Here is a 13,878-nt window from a genome sequence, read left to right as displayed (position 1 = left end):
ATATTATACTGAGATGAAAGGCAGTATATAATCATACACAGTGCAGCTCTTCATGGTCTTAGGAGCTCTTCATTTGGATTTCAGCTGTGAATGTAGCTGTAAGTGTTTTTAAGGCAGCATCGCCATTTCAGGTGCTAATCATCACTGGGTCAGTAGTTGTTCGGTCTGAAATAATTGTTTATTTGTTCAATTTACTGCTAAGAAAGTAACTCATTTTTATCCAATAGAAAGTGGACCAAAGCATGGACCATGGCATATTGTTTATTATCAAGCAACTTAGTACATTTACTGGATAATTTACTTGCAAGACAATTATGAAATTGTTTTTTATGTTAGGGCCCTGTTATCTGTAATAAAATTATATAATATGGTGCTAAATTAATGATAGAACACTGCACTGTTTTTTCCCCCTTCAAACGTTTTCTCTGCCTGCTTCTACCATTTGTTTTGCCAATTTTGGGAACAGTCTGAACAAATGTTTTTGTTCTCTGTCAGTGCACATGGCATCTGCATAAAACCAGCAGGCTTGGGAGAGAGTTGAGGAACATTGGTGTAATTTCAGAAAAACTAAAACTTATTAGAGTGCAGGTTCTTGTTCCTTTTCTAGGTAATTCACTTTTTTATGTTAACATCGCGTACCAGTCCAAGATGGGGGAGTCACGTGCACAGGGCTCGACTACGGGCCTTCAAGATAAAAAGCAAACAGGTACACAGTCAAGCAACAAGGGATTAATGAGGCACTGTGAAATCCCATGCCAAATCCCCACGTCCCACATGGAGGTTTAAATTGAGGGAGTCACGATTCACTCAGAGATGACAGACTCTCACGGCTTCCACCATTTAAACAGGAAATGAGGTTATGTGTGTCAGGATGTAGAATTATAAGAATGCGATGAATATCAAGCATCCTTTACATTCTGTTATATAACAGTGGACCTGATTGCCCTAATATGATTTTGAATTATATCGTATTTGCATCGTGTGGTTGTGTGCAGGAGGCTGGAAGGCATCGTATTCGACTGCGGCTGCGCGATTCGCTGGATACAGCTCTGGCAGCAGAGAGGGGAAGCAGGCTTGCACACCCAGCAGCTCTACTGCAAGAAAGACGCCTACAAGATCCGCCTGCGGGCCATGAGCATTGCAGACTGCGGTACGAACCTTTACAAACACACAGCCGAGCTGAAGGACATTTAGTGCAGTGGCTCTTTTGAATGCATATTGATGCCAGTGCAGACATGAAATGTGCAGTGGAGACATGCTGTATTGCTTAGCTGTAAGTAAGGGAATGGATTTGTCAAAAGATTAATTTTGGCATGTGAGCAGGTATGAAGATATGAAACTCTCCTACAGTGCACCATTTGACATCAGGTGTCTTACCATCTAAGACCAGATATTTTATGTTTGTTCTTCCTCTTTCTCCTTTTCTATCTGCTCTTTGAGCTCCTATTTTAGAGGCCAGTGTGTATTTTGTGCCTCTTTTCTGTCTATTCCAGACCTGCCAGGTATCAAGGTAACGCACAGTAACCTGACAGTAATGGAGGGAGACAACATCACAGTTAGCTGCAACGGCTCAGGTTCTCCATTGCCTGATGTGGACTGGACTGTGAATGGACTTCACTCCATCAACACACACCAAGTGAATCCTAGCTGCTTGTTCATGTGTGCTTATGCAAATTAATTTCTTTACCCATTTGAATGATCAAATGGCTTTTTTTGTGTCATCTCCCGATAGTCGAATGTCTATTGGCCAAATATTCACTCCATCAACCTTACTCTTGTCAACGTGAGTCGAGATGACAATGGCTTCGTACTGACCTGCATCTCAGAGAACATGGTGGGAATGACCAATATGTCTCTACAGCTGGCAGTGCAATGTAAGTTCATTTTCACATTTGTTGTTTTTGTCACATGTAACATTTTAATGCACAAAGAAAACACACCGATTTTTATTCAGATTCATATTTTATTCATACTGTCTTATTTAATATATTGTGTAAAATGTGCAAGTGGTTGGAAGTTTATGTTGTAAACCCCCAAGAGATAATATCTGATACATTTGCACTTACTGCTATGGTTTTTCTAAGCTCTTCTGGTTGTTTCTAAAGCAGCTCTTTTTAAAGTTCATGAAAATGCCAAAATAATTTACTTTCATATAAAAACAATTTACCTTCAGAAGGAAAAAACATCACACCCAGTATGAATTGATTTCCAATACTTGCACAAAATACATAGATATCACAAAAACACATCTTATAGAAACTGGTATAAAATGGTTTCAGTAGTGTTAAACTCTCTAGAAGTTAATTCCACATTAGTGATCTTACCATACACTGCACCAATAAAGCCTTGTCCCAAATAAACTATTGCTTAGAATTCAGGCGCACTGTCTCTAGTAAACACCAGGGCAAAGATGTTTTGAGTAGAGAAATTTTGAGTGGTGACCCATGTCACTGATTTACCAAGGAGATGGCTGAATTGCCAAGAATAAGACGTGCTTTCCTTGCACACATCAGCTCTCCACTAAAGACAGCTTTGAAGTGGCTGGCTCCCCTTTGGGGATGGCCAAGTGTGCATGGAAGTCGAATGCTGTGACAGACAGCTGCATAATTACATGCATTAGGGGGCTATTGAGTCATCTGTGCCAGTGCCCTACCAGGGGCAGTGAGAAGACTCTGCAGGAAAAGCTTGATCGAATGACCTCGATCTGGGATCCGGTCTTCAAAGCTTGTGGGGGCCAGTGTTGACTATGATGCTATGTCTTCCGCCAGAGCCAAAATCCGTGTTATTGTCTTTTCTTTTTTTTTTTAAAGAAGAAAAAAGAACAAAAACAAACCAAAAAAGTCCATGAAGAACTGCCCAGTCTTGCACCGCAGCAGTGAAATTCACACCTAACCATCTGACTCATAACAGGGTGAAATTTGCTGTTTGTCATAACTCCTGTCAGCGTGCTATTGCTGGCATGGTGAATGGCAGATTCTACCAGTCTGATTCTCTTTACTGTTGTGTAGTGAAACTGGACCAGAATCAGATGCGTTTGAGTGAGGATGACTGGAAATGACCCTGTGCTGTAGCAAATGCTGCCACATTTTAAGCTCTATTCAACCTAGTAGTCCGATTCTATCAGGTAGTGAGATCTTGGCTCACAGTCAGATCACTGTGCGTCGTTGCTTTACCAAATCCTTTCACAATGCTAATGAATGAGTCAGTGTTTCAAATGGTTCTCTGTATCCTAACGGAAACAGCATAAACCTTCTGATTTCTTTTTCCAGTTTAGGCTAGGCTACACACAAAAAAATGCCACACACATGAAAAGAAGTGTTTTTAAGATATTTGCATAAGTACCTTTGACATTGTCAAACTGGATTTAATTGTCTATGTTTGTTTTCCCATGCAGTTCTATTTTTGATGTGAAATTTTTGTTAAAGCAGTAGGACATTTTGTTTCACTGCAAATTACTTAACTCCAACTGAGAAATGAATTGGCTCTCTCAAATGGTTTGATTCGGGACACACATGCAAAATTTCATTGTACCAATGCAAAAATGAAATGTGCCAGGACATACTAAATATGGAAAAACCACATCATTCCCTGCAAGAAGTGCAGTGTGTTGACAAATTTAAGACAGAACAAGGTGCCAAATGAACAGATAAGCCAATTAACAAGAAGACACCCTGAAGCTTTTATGTAAGTGTAATCAGGATCACTCAGTGAGCTCTGAAGGTGAAAACAAAGACACTGGTTCGAATCTAATTACAGCAACAGACCTTCCCTTCTGTACTAACTTAGCTGGTTTCCAGTAACAAAAGAATATGTGTGGCTATTTCCTAGAGGCCAGAGCCCAGGATGAGAGACTGTTGAGTTGCCGGGCCAGCTGCCGAAAATCTTCCAGCCCGTGGATCAGCCTGATGCCTGGGAAACACTGCGTTCGTTAAATAGCTGATGAATTGAGGCCCGCGGGTAGAGGAAGGCATTGCGTTTTGTCGCCACGCTGATGAACGATGTAGACATTAAAAAGAAATGACAGCGCCAAAAAGAGGCGCGTTCGGCACATTTCATTTTGACAAGGAAATGCACAGGATGCTGTCGTTATCCTCATAAGGGAAGGATCGGGACAACGATGGATATTTGCGCTCGAAAAGTGCCATTCTCGGGGACTGCCAGGTTCTGCAGCTTTGATCCCCAAAGGTATCGGTGTGACTCAGCTAATTAGGAGCTCCCCAGAGGAAGCAGATTTGCTCTTGTACTACTGAGCTCGAATGTGTCTACAGGAGCTAAGGGAAGAACGAGAAATTCTCTTTCTCTTTGAGATGGGATTAGCTGTAAAAAAAAACAAAAAAAAAAAGTCAAACGATCCAGCAGCCATTGCAGATTGGAAGAGGTAAACAGACCTCTCTCTCCCTCCCACTCTCTCCCCCTTTCTCTCTCTCTCTCTCTCTCTCTCTCTCTCTCTGTTTGGGAGCTACAGCAGGACTCTGTAAATAACAGAGTCCTGCATAGGGAATACAGGGTGAGAGAAGGCCGCTGTTGAATGCTGATTCCAAAACACACATCATCTGTTTGACTGGGCGTCGTGCCGCCCAGGCGCGCTGGGAGGGACGCATCCATCATCAGCCCTCATCAGTCAAGCAGGCCCACATCACATGTGGGAGAGAGGGCGACTGACAGTTACGATGCACTCTCATTTGTATGACAAACAAACGTGTGGTATCACGCAGGGAGCTTGCGCACAGCCTTAATCTGAAAAATGGGCAATAACATATAGTCTTTGACAGCAAGATTACAAGATATGCCTTCTGTTCCTACATTTAACAACTGCTTTTCACTGGAGACCCAATTTAGGAAAGTCCACTGGTGCAGATTCTGTTTAAAAAGCTTTTCTCTGGCTAGACTGATAAAAATGCCATGACTTTTAATGAAAGGTGAATTTTTATTACTCTCATGTGGTAGGACAGCCTTTTCTTTTAAAGTCTGTCCATTTCTATGCTGTTTGTCCTTTGGGACTTATCACCTGTCCTCTTCTGGACGAACAAGCATACTTGGCTGAATTCAGGGACTAATTATCAACACATTTGCATATTGAGTTAAAGGGCTAGTCTGGCATTTCTGTACAAAAAAAAAAAAACCTTGTAGAAAATCTGTCCGTAATTTGATTATCTTATGCAAAATAATTTGAAATGAATATGACTATGCTGGACATCTAGTTGCAAAATTAACTTCTCATCTTAAGGCATTCACATTCCCATATTTCAAGAAATATGAAAGATTTTGCTTGGAGTAAAATGAAAAGGAAGATGCGAGGGTGCATGTGAAAAGTAATGACCAGGTTGTACAATCATAAGCAAAAAGCATGTTTGTTTGGCAAACAGGATCAGGCAGAGACAAAGTGGGGCAAGGATAGGTCACCATGCACAAATGGGTACACTAGGCTTAGACATAGTAGGACAAATAAGGGTCAACACAAGCAAAGTCTATAAGGTGTCATCACTAACAAGAACAGTGCAGTCTGCACTGTGGAGTAGCCATAGCTATTTATTTATTTATTTACGGAGGGATGTTTTTTTTTAAATTGGTTGGGGTCAGTTACCCAACTGTGCTTTGGCACACAGATTTCACTGCACTGCCCCATACATTCAAGGTGGCCCACAGCTTGACCCTGCCTTCGCTTTCTCTCTGGCCAGTTCCCCCGGTGATCCTAAAGCTGGAGGAGCCCGAGCGCCGGCACCACACGTGCATCGAATTCACAGTGCGGGGCTTCCCGCAGCCCGTGTTGCGCTGGATCCACAAAGGTGGCGATATCCAGAACCCATACGTCCGCACAGAGATGGAGCCCTACCAGGACTACCTAGAGGGCTGCCTCACTTTCGAGAACCCCACGCACTATGACAACGGCAACTACACGCTGGTGGCCACCAACTCCCTTGGGTCCGTCACAAAAACCGTCCTCGGACATTTCCTGGAGGCCCCGCCATTTTTGGATGAGGAGGGTAGGAGGCTTTTTAAAAATATGTTTATTTATTTGGTGGCGGTGATGTTTCAGAAATGAATTCTGTTGAGTTGAGATGATATTTTGGGCAATATGTTTTTGTCAGTGACTGACTTTAGATATTTGGTGACTGTTTTTTTTAAGTTTTTGTGAAAATTGATTAGCTATTTGTTGCAGTCCACAGGTAGGTAGACACCCTTAGTTTAACAATCTCTTTGTCCTCTTCTCTTTGTGTGGTAAAAGGAATTCTGGAGTATGGTGAGTGTTTTCTTTTACACTAAACTGCCTCACCTCACTAAACTGAGACAAATACGATGAATATTATCAGACCTCCATGCATCACATGAACTAAAGTGTAAAATATGCTTTCGTTCTAAGAGCAGGACATATTAAGTTCTAAAATGTAGTGAAGAACATAAGATTGGTCCAAGCTTATATCAAGTGACAAAAATGTTGTAGCATTTTGTCATGAATGTGAAATGTGAAATGAAAGTGAGTTAATCCAGTGAAAAAGAAGCATTATTATCTGGGTGGTCCAAAAAAGCACAAGAGCATCTCCTTTTCCCTGAAGTTGGAGGATTTAAACTTGCCCTTTAAGGTCATGGTCAATCAGTGGTCAATAAGCTCACTTATGGTCCTAGACAATGCTAGTTTTAAGCCACAGTAAAGCTGTTCTTAAGAACGCCTTGACATTAGTGCCACAGAAAATATAATGGAGCCCATCTGGTGGCGTCCTGAGAGAGCTGGAGGATCTAAGTCTAATTGTTATTGAGCCCAGAGGAGGGTGGCCTGTGCTTTCTGGCAATAGCTGCAGTGATATGACTTTAGCCCCCAGTGGCCATTCCATCGTGGGCCAATTAATAGGCTGGAAATTACTCATAGAACTCGAGTGCCAAATCATTGAACCACTTATCTTGAGATAGGAACAAGGCTTTTTTTTGTCTGGCAGTTCTACTGTATTATATTCCTTTCACTAGCCACCAGTAAGTTCAGTTACCAGTGCCAGTTACCAGTTACCAGTCTTTTCATCATATTTGAACCATATTCTGGGGTATGTAATATAGATTCCTAAAATTTAATTTGATGTTTAATTTCTAAACTCTGCATTCCTTTCTTGACATTGTTTAAGATCCTGTCTCTTATTTATAATAGAACCCACACCTGGTAATGATGGAAACAGACCAGAGGAGGATTCTTTTGGGGTGAGATCTCCATTCCATTTGAGTGTGCGTTTTGTTGCATGCAGTTGCAGTGCGGTCTTTTGGAGTGTTGTTTTTCTATGTTGTTCATTTTGCACTCTGAGCCTTTCTTTTGTTTGGCTTGGTATTGATGTCATTCTGATCAGAACTTTTTCTTTTGCCTCTCACCCTACAGATGTCCATAGCTGTGGGACTGGCTGGTTTTGGCTGCGTGTTTCTCATCGTTATGTTTGTGCTAGTCAACAAGTATGGCAGACGCAACAAATTTGGAATGAAAGGTAAGAGGGACCTTGTTTACGTCATTTGCGTTACACAAGGTCAACTCCCGGTTGTCCCTTGAAACTGACGGCATTGTGTTTCTGTAATATTTTATCAGTACATTTACAGTCGCAAAGCTTGCATAGTGATACGAGTAGGCAGCGGTAATTCACTGGTGCTGTCGCAGGAGGATCAAAACAGCAGCAACATCTGTGCTATGTGCATTGACTTAGTAATCGTAACACGTGGAGTTTAGAGTTATTCTTTAGCTCCCAGAGCATGGAAATGCCTAGAGGACATTTTTAGAGGACATAAAGGATACACCCAGCATTTGGCTTATGGAAGAAAAATGGTCAGAAATGGAGATTGGAGTTTTTTTTTCTCCTTCCTTTGTAGTGTTTTGCTATGTTCACTGGGTTTTGGAAGATGATAAATGTGGATCCTACTTTGTGATAACTGGAGTGTGTTTAGACCAGTGTTGCACAGTATATTGTTTATAAACAATATATTTTGCAGTATGCAAATTAACTATCTAGCAATGCTTTTTTCATGTTTGCCAATGTTCCGAATGAGTGTTCTTTGGATTTTTCAGTGAATCATAGCATTCACATGACGCAACAGATGTAAACACATTTTTAGCCAAAATGATGCATGCCAGTCTTTAAACATGCCACATTGAGGGTTTCCCAGCATGCTCATGTTGTATTGCAAGGCATATTACGTTTGTAATTTGTGGCAATATAATCGCAAGACAGTATTTCATCCATATCGGGCAGCCCTAGCTTAGACTGAGCATGGCACATGGTTGAGTCAGGCAGTGTTTGCTTTCTCTGGGTTGGTGTGAGCAGGAGCAGAATGCGTCTCCAGGCCTGAACCCCGGGGGAAGCCATTGGCAGAGCTGCCTGTGTGCCCAGCTTCCCTCGGTTTACCTTAGAACTTGTGGTAATATTGTGGTTTAGCACAAAGGTGGAGGCATTGTTTGCAGAACAGCCTCTTGGTCCCAAGGCTTAAGAGAGAGCTGGACACACAGGCAAGGGATGGTGAGAACAATTTGAGTTTGAAGTGTGTATGAAGGGACAGGTTCTATCTGGTGTAAAACAGGGCTGGAGTGTATTTACCACCATCTCCAAATGTTCGACACATAGAAAACTGTGTAGTGTGTCATTACAGTTTCACCTTTATTTCCCCTCACAAGAAACAAGCAAGGTGACAGTTGCTTGACTTTTCACAGCTCATGTCAGCTACTTTCTTTATCTATAAAGATTATATGAAATTGTATCCATGTCCCTCCCTTTATTTTGCTGTACCTCCCGGTACCTTTGTTTTACTTATTTTGATGTATTCCTCTGAAGAATGGAGAAAATAAGATCTTTCTATTTTTTAGTGGACTGTTTCATTATACTGTACATGATGGCTGGGTTGAGGAGCTTGAGAGGTGATTAAAGAACTGATATTTTGACTGTGACGGCAGCACTCTTTTAGCGTTCCCATGCCCCGGTAATAGGCCTCTCCGCCTGATTTCCTCTCCAGATCAGCTGGAGCTTGTCAGCAGCCATACAGCTGAGGCATATTGGATTTGTATTTCACTTTTTTTAGTAGTTGGAGTTTGATCACAGCTTATTCCAGGGCATCCAAGAAAATCAGAGTGTATACACAGTGAGTTTTTTTTTTTGTTTTTTTTTTTTTGTTCCAACTCATGTGTTGCGATTAAACCACCGCAGGACCGCGTGCGGCACTACGATTGATTAGCTGCCATTCAGACCTGGCTGCCGTTTAGCGTCCACGCTTGATAATCCTCATGCGTAGAGTGCCTGGGGTTTTCTTTCCTTCGCTTATAATAGCAGGTTTTGGGTGAGAGCCACAGGCAGCAGGGACGGCTGGGTGAAAGGAGGGCAGACAATCAGCTTCTGATCAATAAATGTCCACCTACTCAGATCAGCCTTAGGAGCCAAGGAAGTGAGAAGTTTTCACACCATTCAGTGTGATGACAGTTATTTAATATTGCCCCTGTTGTTTAAGTTAAAATGTGCTTAATCACTGCAAATCACTGTTTCTTTGGATTACAATCTATGTCCATTGGTTTTGATATTTTACACGAAATGACTTTTTAAAAATAATTTTCATGAAGATGAGTGCATTTCTGATGTTTGCCTTTTATATTGTTGCTTCCTCAACGAATATTCATGATCCAGGAGTATTGCTGAACAACTTGTTGACAATATCCAGAGAACGCACAAAGTAGAAAAACAAACTCAAGTAGGACACAGCCTAATTAACTTAATGCACAACCCCTTTAGAACATTACACCGATTTTCTCTCAAATGGGACAGTTTGGTAGAGTGGTTTCCATATAATTCATTCTTCTCTTATCAGGATAGGATAGTAATTTTTTCTTCAAAGAACCCCAGGCTGTATTTTTTTATAAGCCTGGTGTCGTGCCATTGTTTTGATTGTATTAGAATTTGATTCTTTTGCCCTGCCTCTACTCTTCAATTGAATTTCATTGCTTGATCAGTGCATGACTTTGTAAAAGCGGTCACAAAGAGACATTTGGCATTACTATATATCTAGTAGAACTGCTACCAGATTCTCAAACCTTGAATAATAACTTTAATATCTCAAGGAACAGAGCTTTTTGCTAATAATACCAGCAGCAGAAATGATCTAGTGATGACTCATGACCTGCACATCATGAACGGTGACTTTTGTTGTTGTTGTTACTCTGCGTAGATGCTGCCCTTTCAAGTCTACGTTAGTGAACAACACCTTGAGGTTGGCTGTCCTGACCTGATACAATCATTATTTTATGACAAGTCTGTTTTTTTGTTTGTTTGTTTGTTTGTTTTTATTTTGGGGCTGCAGCAATGCAGGCTGTGTCTCACAGTGACAGTAACTTGGAGTGGAGGAGTAAAATCTGGGAACTAGATTTGTTGACAGCTCACGCTAGCTCATCCATTCCCTGGCAAAATCTTTTAATATGAGCTGTGCCCCAAAGATTTTCAGAGTATTCCACCAAACTTCCTTCACCCTCTCCATTATTGTTTATTATTTGACCGTCTGTGTATCAGCCTGTAATCTTTGCTGTCATATGGGGTTAATCTAGTCCCCACCGTATAACAGCAATAAGCCAAGAGCTGTTTTGCACACACCAGTTAACCAGAGCCTTTCATGGCTGACTGACTGGTTTAGCATCAGCCACTGAAGCAGTGCACATAACATTGCACAGACTCGCCGGCTGCTCGTGGAGACCAGTGATGGTGTCCTTTTGCAACTTAATGAAACATGTAGTTTTTTCAACAGAGAACAGGCACAAGACAATGAAAAATAACAGACAGCAGTACACATAAATAAACATTTTTGTGTTTATCCTGTTTGTGTCAGCAAGTGAAGTGGAAAACTGCTGGAAGTCTGAAGGCTAGCCCTGTCTGTTTTTCAGTCTCAAAAAGATAAGTGCTTCACTTTGCTCTCGGTGAATAGAAGACAGGCCCTGTTGTGCTGACATTTGCATTTGCACCACACTGGCTAAATGAGACTGCCCCGTTTTGCTTATAAGAAGTAAGAGTAGAGCCAGGTGAGATAGGAGAGCATCTCTCAAATGCCTTCTCAAGATACAGGATCAAATGTAAACCAAACAAAGCAAAACATCACAAAACAATGTTTGTGTGGATAGGGCCCCCTGCTTGATATGCATTTAATTAACATGGGCAATTTAAAATCTGAAACTAGGATGGAAAATTTCCATTTCTTTCCACGTTTTTTTTTTTCCGTCTCGAAGTTGCATTCGTTTTTTCTACAGACCACAAGTTAATACATGTAGTCCAGCTTTTAATGGTTTTCATATGTGTTCAGTTCAGAATTTGCATATGCTGGAATTCTGCCTCACAATAAAATCAAACTTGAACAAGTTCCCAGGGGTCAAATAAACTCTATTTGCCTTTACCTTTGCCTTTCTGAATAAAGGAGACTGCAGTCATTTCTGCACAGAGTGGGTTAGTAGTCCTTGTGCAGAAAATCCAGGCCTCTTCACTAACATAGGCAGTGTGTCTTAATGATGCCTCTGCCTGTCTGTACTGATCATCTGAAGGATGTCGTGCTTCTGGGGCTCATTACAAGGGAACAGGGCAACACTGAGGTGCACTGTGCAACGGTGTCAAGACCATCCTCTTGCTATTAAAAATGTGTGTGAAATGGTGATGGAGGTGTGTGTCACACAGCGATGAGGGGTCATTATTGGCCGCTCAAAGGAAGCTCGCTAAATCAATTTAATGACTGTAAAGCAGGCCGATCTCTACTGCCACAACACCATTAAATGTGATTTAAAATGGCATAATCTTCACATGCTTTGATAACGATGGGGGAGATGATATGTAGATACCTTAACACCACCTTTCAGAGATTTACACTACTCAGACAGACACTGAGAATGAGTTTGTCAGGAAATTAATTTTTCACACTTTTCTCAAGACAGAAAAAAACCTCCCTTGACCCTTGCTTAGATCTCAGTAAATGCTACATTACATACAGTTAATTGGTCATTTTGGCATTCGCCATGCTTAAGCTTCACAGCACAAGCACATTTGATTAATTTTTGTGTGTGTGTTGGTTTGGCAACTAGTCGAAGTAGAGCGGAAACACGAGCAAAAATGTCAGCAGATTTTTTTTTTTTTTACCAGCTAGTACCCGACTGTCAGAAGCTGACCAGTAGCACCAACACAATGACCATTTGATCATTGATTTTCTCTTAGATGTCTGTTAGAGTCACACTATCACAATATCATGCCTTCTTGTAAAAGTGTAAACCGCATCAAAAAAAAAAAAAAAAAAAAAGATCAGCTATCTGCGTGTACACAGTCATGCCACCCCCACCTGTGCAATACACTTTTAAAAAGTTGGGTGGAGAAGGGGGTGGTGTTGCATGCGCTAGCTTTAGCGGAACTGTCATCTATAATAGGTCATTTCTGTGATGGTTATGGCGTATTGTCATGGTTGTCACAGGAGATCTGTGTGCGGCACCATGGGTGCTAGAGCAAGTGGGAAATTCTTTTATTTCCATACTACACCCGGACTCTCTTGCTCACTCCATGCCACCATTCATAGTCTGGCCACTTGATTTAATGGAGCCCCTCAGGTCTTGTTCGTCTGTGCTTTAACACAGTCAAGGGAAATCAGAGAGGTGCATTCGGAGAGGACTGAAAAAAAATATATTGCCAAGTTAGTTTCACATAATTAGACAAGCCCTTACTTTTTAAAATTATACGTGTTGTTTAATTATTTTGCCAATACTTGAATTTATGGCAAGTCATTTTTAAAGACCAGTAATATGATGCTCTTACATTCAGCCTATGGCACAGTTCATGAAGAAGTCAGAAAATTAAATATCAGAATAATAAATAAGATTACAATAATCAATATTGCACCAGAGGCTGATGCGGCTAACCTCTGTATTGGTTTCTTTGTCATTCCACAGGTATAAAATCATTATTTTATTTAATTACAGATAGAGCCTTATTATAAAATGGTTAGGAAACACCAAACATCAACACAAATTAGTTCTAAGTTTCTAATGGTTTGTCTAATAATGTGTGTTGGCTAATAATATTGGAAAACTTTGTAGCTTGTACTTTGTAGTTTAGACAAATTAAAGTAATATGGAAATGCATATTGAGAAACTGATTAGTTACGTTTTTAGCAATGGATTACATTACAGCATTCAGCGTTAGACTGCTGGGATGCTGCCAGGTGCTCTGTCTACGGTCCCCTAGTCCTGAATCCAGCAGCACATTCGTAGGCAAACGTTTCGCAGTTGAGTTTGTGTAGGAACTGAATGTCCAGGAAGCATCACTTGTTGGCATGCAGAACAGAAGGTTGAAGACTTTAAAGTATATTTTCAATGCTTGCTCATTGCCTCCATGTCAAATCTCTTATAACCCATTCTGGGTCCCTGCTCTGCTTTTCTGCGTGTTAGGGAATGTTCTGTGCCATTTTTTATTCAGAGAGCATGATAATTATCGACAGTGGTAAAAGTAATTAAACCAACTCAAGCTTCAGAGGAATTTAATGTGAAAATGTTTTTTGATAAAATGATTGCTTGTTTTTATTACAAATAGACTATTGAAAGAAAATGTAAATGAATTTATAAATTGTAGAATAAAGTAAAATACAGAATAAATATTGCAGCAGCACTCCAGCCAGGGCAGAAACAGTGTCATATCATCTCCATCAGCCACTTAGTAGAAGAATTATATTATAATTTCAGAGCAAGTGGTAACACTCACCGAGGCATCTGTTCTTCCGCCTCACACGGAGTTTAAATTTCAAGGCTGTCAGATCTCAAACTCAGATTCTGAAATCACTTACAAGAATATCTGTAAGTGAGGGTCTTAGAGATGGATTAACAGAGGTTTTGAGTTTAATTAAGACAACAAAGTGCATTTCTCC

General features: G+C 40.8%; 1 protein-coding gene across 1 annotated transcript in view; it reads left to right on the top strand.

The window, feature by feature from the left end:
* The window catches only part of ntrk3b (neurotrophic tyrosine kinase, receptor, type 3b), a 78,196-nt gene that overhangs the window by 37,936 nt on the left and 26,382 nt on the right, over positions 1–13,878 (top strand). The window contains exons 5-11 of the mRNA XM_027004547.3: positions 996–1,150; positions 1,494–1,636; positions 1,733–1,874; positions 5,679–5,984; positions 6,227–6,241; positions 7,136–7,185; positions 7,358–7,460. Coding sequence (XP_026860348.1) covers positions 996–1,150; positions 1,494–1,636; positions 1,733–1,874; positions 5,679–5,984; positions 6,227–6,241; positions 7,136–7,185; positions 7,358–7,460 — 914 coding nt within the window. The remainder of the gene's footprint in view (positions 1–995; positions 1,151–1,493; positions 1,637–1,732; positions 1,875–5,678; positions 5,985–6,226; positions 6,242–7,135; positions 7,186–7,357; positions 7,461–13,878) is intronic.

Source organism: Electrophorus electricus, chromosome 3, assembly GCF_041902795.1.
Source record: "Electrophorus electricus isolate QZ-2024a chromosome 3, ASM4190279v1, whole genome shotgun sequence".
Lineage (NCBI taxonomy): Eukaryota > Metazoa > Chordata > Actinopteri > Gymnotiformes > Gymnotidae > Electrophorus > Electrophorus electricus.
Note: the sequence above shows the minus strand (reverse complement) of the source record. Positions and strands in the feature narration are given on the sequence as shown.